The 6,095-nt window shown below is 32.7% G+C and overlaps 2 protein-coding genes and 1 long non-coding RNA gene across 4 annotated transcripts in view; 1 reads left to right on the forward strand and 2 right to left on the reverse strand.

The window, feature by feature from the left end:
- Nucleotides 1–4: 4 nt before the first annotated feature.
- LOC109581385 (uncharacterized) lies at nt 5–1,505 on the reverse strand. Of its 2 annotated transcripts, XR_002184609.1 has the most exons (6): nt 1,417–1,505; nt 735–1,198; nt 607–687; nt 429–554; nt 137–388; nt 5–91 (listed from the first exon to the last, which is right to left on the reverse strand). It is a non-coding gene; the product is annotated as an uncharacterized LOC109581385 (long non-coding RNA). The 2 variants fall into 2 exon arrangements; XR_002184608.1 differs by having other exon boundaries at nt 14–388.
- A 107-nt stretch (nt 1,506–1,612) lies between these two features.
- LOC109581384 (uncharacterized) lies at nt 1,613–2,396 on the forward strand. The gene is made up of 4 exons (XM_019995446.1): nt 1,613–1,692; nt 1,756–1,821; nt 1,956–2,020; nt 2,063–2,396. Exons 1-4 carry the CDS (start codon nt 1,615–1,617, stop codon nt 2,382–2,384), a joined length of 531 nt encoding a protein of 176 aa, XP_019851005.1. The 5' UTR covers nt 1,613–1,614; the 3' UTR covers nt 2,385–2,396.
- Nucleotides 2,397–2,429: 33 nt separating this feature from the next.
- LOC100638130 (kelch domain-containing protein 2-like) overlaps nt 2,430–6,095 on the reverse strand; it is a 5,905-nt gene continuing 2,239 nt past the window's right edge. The window contains exons 5-6 of the mRNA XM_003385915.2: nt 4,622–4,781; nt 2,430–2,757 (exon numbers count right to left, since the gene is read on the reverse strand). Of these exons, the coding sequence (XP_003385963.2) occupies nt 2,585–2,757; nt 4,622–4,781 (333 nt within the window). The 3' untranslated portion in view covers nt 2,430–2,584. The remainder of the gene's footprint in view (nt 2,758–4,621; nt 4,782–6,095) is intronic.

Genomic DNA, 6,095 nt, shown 5'->3' on the forward strand with positions numbered 1-6,095 from the left:
TACTTTTAAAGGAAAAATAACTGGCTGATAGTGAAATGTCAATTGCTAACTGTTGCAACAGAAATGGGATCAACAGGAACTCCACTTAACTCTGAAAACTAAAGGAAAAAGTTACATAGCATTATTTTAGAATAACTTCTTCTGTTGGATCAACTGAAAATTCTGATGGACGCCATCTTCTAACATACACCTACATCTGTGTTGGGAGCTTCATCTTTTTAGGTTCTATTAGAGTATGAGAATAATACCCTCATTATTAAAAATACTGATCTTTCAATATTCCACATGCATTTCACTATCAGCATATACATGAATATCTCTCTCAATCAACTGATGATCAAGATACACTCTACCAGGTGACCTCCGATTCTTCTTGCGTAATCTCATTCTACACAATAAGTCAAATGATAGTCACATGATGTACTTACTTGTCTAATTCAAGAACACAGTCAATTCTTTGTACTCTTGCTTCTTCAATAATTTGTTTCTCAAATTCTTTTTACAGGTGCATGTATTCTTAACAACAATAGACTTCATCATTAGATTATAAAGAACTGAATTAAAATGGGAGCAAAATCATTATAGCAAAATTGCTATTTGGCTAACCACTGTATTGTTAACATGTAATAAAAATAGTTTAATTCTGTACTCTCCTACTTGTAATGCCTTAGCCAGTCTTAGTACAAACTATAAGGAAGAGAAAAGATCATGATTGAGTGAAGTAGAATAATTACTTTTGATTCAACAGGTACATGCATGTCCATTAATGAGTCCGGTACACCAATCAGTGGAACTAGCTCCTCCTTTGATTGAGCTAATGTGGTTCTCCTATCAATTCTAATTTGATAAAAATCACTACAAGTACTTCATTGCAAAAATATACTACACACAAATAATATAGCTGTGTCCAGAAATTGAGAAAAAGTCATTTATGATGAATTGTGAACTAAATCAGCACAACATTAGCAATTAGCTAAGAGTTGCAGGATGTACTAGCAGAGATTAAGTTAAGATATTTTGGGAACAAAAGAAATTAAAATGTCATAGAAGAATTACAATGCTTAATAAATTAGATAAACACAAAAAAGTAAGGTCACTATATTGTACGTAAGTTACTAACATATGGAATAGACAAGTAAGTCCTCATGAGCTGCACAGAGCTGTCCAGCTCATTGTGTGTAACACAAAAGAGATAGGTCTAGAGCATAAGATCATTTTATTAATTAAAAGTATACATACATGTTTATGAATTATCAGAAGTAATTAACACAGAACATAATATATTCTAGTAACATGCACATCTCATAATACATATGACAAAAATAGTAACAATTATGCTATGCTTATAGATGATTGTAAAAGCTGCATGCGTGAGGCTTGCATGTAATTTATTAATTTAGATGTCATTTGTTGTACTTTTGATTTTGACTCCATTCTACTGCATGACAATTGATACAATCAGAGCAAGACAAAGGAAGCTGAAGTTGCATTATGTTCACAGCTTGAGTTTCTCAATGATCTCCATTGTAGATTTAGTAAGAGTCTCTAGATTTTGATCACTCCCCTTATCTTTCAGGAATCAGGACACGTGATTGAACGTGTTCGATTTCCACGATGGAAGAAGATTCCAAAGAGGGGCTGTCTCTTTATGAGTTAAAACGTTTAAAGAGAATTAAGGAGAACCAAGCATTAGTAAGTTAAAACACCATACAACTCCTATTACTTAATCCTATAAATCTGCTGTATTGCCTGAAGTTAGCTCAATTGTTTCCAGAGGGCACAAAACTGAAGTCACCAACAAAGAAGAAATCCAAAACTAAAGTAACAATTGTCATAACATTAATTACTACAGGCTAAGAAAGCACATTATTCCCTCTCTAGAGTGTTAAGTATTAATTTCTGGGTGTGGTCATGCTAAATTATGCATATGCATGGTTATGATCATTATCATTTAGGGACAGTTATCCCCTTTACCAATTGATCCATTAGTGAGTACATGTATTAGACGAAAAAGTAAACGGTAAATTAATATCATGATGGATTTAAAATTAGGTATTTATAGCATTAGTGAAAGAGCATCTCGGAGAGCCTCAGAAAGAACCTTAGACAAAGCAAGTTGTGATGACCATTACACCGGACCAATCACAAGATCGAGGAAGATCTTACTGTCCGAGTCACTCATTCAAGCAAAGAGACGACGGAAATCTAAATCTAATAATGTGGACCATGATCCATTGAGTAGAATTAAAGCAATCGAAAGTGACGACAGTGAACAAGATGATGGGCCAGAAACAACAAAGAGATCTAGTCATATGCCAGAGGACCCATTGACAAGAGATACTAGTACACCTAGTAGAGAGAAACCAACACAAAACAGCCAATAACAATTGTACCACAATGACATAATAATCAATGAAAGAACTCATTTAATTCCATTATGTATAATACCAAGAGTGGATTATCCACTCTTGATAATACACATTACTATTTATTATCATTCAGGTATTGATGAAAAATTAAATGTTCGCAGTTGATAAAAATTATAAAAGATAGCATTATGGAAAGCAATATTAATTAGTGTCAGTTACTTGAAATGAACATCAAGAGGATAAATAATAGTTAAATCTTGACTATCATTTGTTCTCGTCAATATTTTTTGCATCAGTGGAGGCAATGAAGTGAACAGTGCTGAAGACTGCAATCCTTCTATCTTCTTTAAATGTGCAAGGCATAGCTCATGTAGTGGCTGAACTGAACCTGGAGTTAAGAGAAAAGTTATCCTGATGAAAAGTATATAAATTAATAGTTTAAATGTAATAGAGAATGCATCGATATATGTTCTTTGTCGATATTTCAATGATCAACATTAACATAGCCAATACTGGCCAATACCAATAACAGATCTGATATTGTCATTCCACTTTCTTAGCTTTAGGCACAAGTCTACACATGCACAAAGTATTTTAATTTTGTATCCTTGCTAATTAACTAATTAACAATATTCTGGGAAATCACAAATTTTTCCTTATGTTGTGGATCAACTTTGACCTAATTCTGATCAAATTAGTTTTAATGATGCTCAAAAATCGAACCAACGGCCAAAGGCCATGGCTATGAGATAATTCTCTATTTCTATACTTTTTCCTGATACACATACATGTATATGCACATGTCCTTATGTTGTGTAAAAATTTTCTCTAAATGCAATTGATGCACTGTATTATAGTGCTTGCCAGCTTATGAATCATCACTTAGTATGCTTAGTGAAAAACTCAGAAGACGTGTCCATTTTCCATTTTTGACAAACATTTTTATGTTATACTGAAAGTTCATGCTCATTTTAATCAAAACTGAATTTTTAAAATGAATTTTAGAAAAGCTGGCCATACATACTACCTGTATAGTACAGAGTATTTTTCAAAAAATGGCCATGACTTCTCTTTACATTTTCTGATGCATGACGCACAATTGTACATCTTCTTACATGCAGATGTACATGTACATGCATGCTATGCATGTGAAAAAGTTTGAGCTGATTCTGATCGAAATTTGAATTTTTCTTTTGGCCATATGGGCAATTCTTTGGAATGTGGCTAATTATACACATGTACATGTAGTAAGTTAAATTAATCAAATTTGGGGACCACCAGAGTAAACAATAAAAATTACATATTACATGTACAATACAATTAATGTAATAGCAATTACTACTGAGTATACATGTATATGCAGTGTATATTTAAATAACCAATTTCAACCCAACCAAAAAATTTATAAAATTACCTAATACTAATAAGTACATGCAGATTTTATATACAGTGGAACCTCTGATAACGGAACTTCTCTTTAACAAAAACCTCCTTATAATGAAAAAATTAAATGTACCAACTCATTTTCCCAGTTTTTCGATGAAAATGGACCTCCCTTTAACAAAAACTCCTCTGTTACGAAATAACGAAAGCTTTTTTCTGACCAAGGTGCCATTTTACTTCCATTTAATGAAAAGTGGGCATGGCCACGCATGCGCACTAGTTCTGTGGCGTCATATGATATGTTAATCAATTAAAAAGAGACCCACCCATTGTAAAAATGGCGTCTTTTCTTCTCCTCACATTATGCTCTGTCACTCTTTTTTGCTATCTTACTATCCAGGAGCACAGATAATTGCCTTTAATAGCCTTTCCCTCATTTTGAAACATATTCTGCAAACTTATTTTCTTATTCTACTTTTCTCTTCTGCAATTTGTTCCCCAGCTTACTCTACTGTCTACTGCCCCTCATTTTTTATAAGAAGGTAAAGTCTCACATTGGGGATGCCTCATTTACAAAACTTCCCTTTAATGAAAACCTCTATGTAATGAAAAGATTCTTGTGTCCCAAAAGTTTCGTTACTCGGAGGTTCCACTGTACATGTAGTAAAACTTAAGAGAGCAGATTGTACTGTACTCTGGCATTGGACAAAGCAGCTGTAGTATAGGTAAAATTGCTATACATAATACTCCAGTGCTCCTCTGTATACTACATACTGAGGCTTTATAGTTTACTAAAAATTTCTACATGCAATTCTTATGCTCTGAAATTTGTGTAACGTACAACAAAAACATTACATTACAAGTCTAACCAAATCGAATGATGATTGGAGATGTTACAACGTTCCTGTGATACTTTGATTCTCGTCTTTTGTTTCCACCAAATATGATAACGTCAGTCTGAGAGTCTTGAATGTGATAACTGCATGACATGTGATACATCCTTGGCTTCAAATCATCCGGCAGCAAAAACTATCAAAATGAAATAGACTAGTAATAAAATCTATGCACAATGCAACGATTCAAAATACGAATTATTTGTGTAAATACTATTCAAAATTGAAGCCCATACAAGTTAAATCATGGTTAAATATGGCACTTATGGGCATCATAAAACTATTTTAAAAACTGTTATTGATGCAAAAGTTCAAGTTCAAATTTGAGTTATGAGCATCTGAAAAAAATAATATTATAAAAGTCCATAATTAAACTATACATGACTTACTGTATACCGGTCTATTTTCGTGGTAAATTATTTTTGTGAATTTTGCTGTTCTTGCTCCATTGCAAAATTTTTCCACCACAAAATTCTGCATTTCCATTGCCACGTGGTGCAGTCTGCAAGCTATTCACAATAGGCACCGTATATGCCATATATTTCGCAGGATTAAATTTTGAAATTTTTGTGTTTTGACAAAATTCACAAAATTAAAATCCACAAAATAGCATGCTGATTATATAGTACGTGTGGTAATTACATTAAAATTGCAAAATTTTTATTTGCGAATACAAAAATGCAGCCAAATTGCGAAATTTTATACCCACAAAATATATGGCGTATACGGTATATTGAGACTCTATTGAAAATTCTAAATACCTACTGTATCAGTGTTTCCCACAAAGCATGCTAAGTGAGCTAAACAGCATGCTTTATGAGCTGACAAGTACTACAGTAGTCATACATGGCTTTTTTGAGCAACTTTAAAAATTCATAAAAATCTAACTTTGACTTGCATCAGTTTAAAGTTTCTAAGCATCATAAGTACACTATAAAAATGCAGAATTATCTCCTTTTCAATTTTTTTATAAAATTTGGCTGAAGACTACATATACATGTATGTACTACAGTAGAGTGAGGGGCTGAGGGCCTTTTGCCAGATTTGAACAAGTTCAAAAATTTGTAAATCATCCCATTTTAATTGACATCAGCTCAAGGCTTCTAAGCAACATGAGTATGTGTACATTGTGTATATGCATCAGAAAAATTATAAAAATAAAGAATTCTCTCCTTTACAATTTTGACAAAATTTGGCATCCATATGTTGTAAGGATACCAAAGCAACTTAAGCATCAAGTTGTCTTTAAGCAACTTAAAATTCACAAAAAATCTAATTTTGATCAGAATCAGCTCAAAGTTTCTAATGGTCATGACCATATGCATATACAATGTACATCAGAAAAAAATTATAAAAATGGAGAATTCTTTCCTCTTTCAATTTTGACAAAATTTCACCAAAAATAACAAGAAGTATGCCAAGATTCCTGTGATAAGCCTTTACTGCATGC

This window comes from Amphimedon queenslandica, unplaced genomic scaffold, assembly GCF_000090795.2.
Source record: "Amphimedon queenslandica unplaced genomic scaffold, v1.1 AMPQUscaffold_13444, whole genome shotgun sequence".
NCBI classification, from domain to species: domain Eukaryota; kingdom Metazoa; phylum Porifera; class Demospongiae; order Haplosclerida; family Niphatidae; genus Amphimedon; species Amphimedon queenslandica.

What these genes read in the sequence shown, in the direction of transcription:
- LOC109581384 (XM_019995446.1), top strand. Translation starts at nt 1,615, where the DNA reads ATGGAAGAAGATTCCAAAGAGGGGCTGTCTCTTTATGAGTTAAAACGT. An exon ending in AGAAGAAATCCAAAACTAAA is followed by an intron (nt 1,822 to 1,955) that starts GTAACAATTGTC and finishes ATTATCATTTAG; the next exon opens with GGACAGTTATCCCCTTTACC. An exon ending in ATTAGACGAAAAAGTAAACG is followed by an intron (nt 2,021 to 2,062) that starts GTAAATTAATAT and finishes AGGTATTTATAG; the next exon opens with CATTAGTGAAAGAGCATCTC.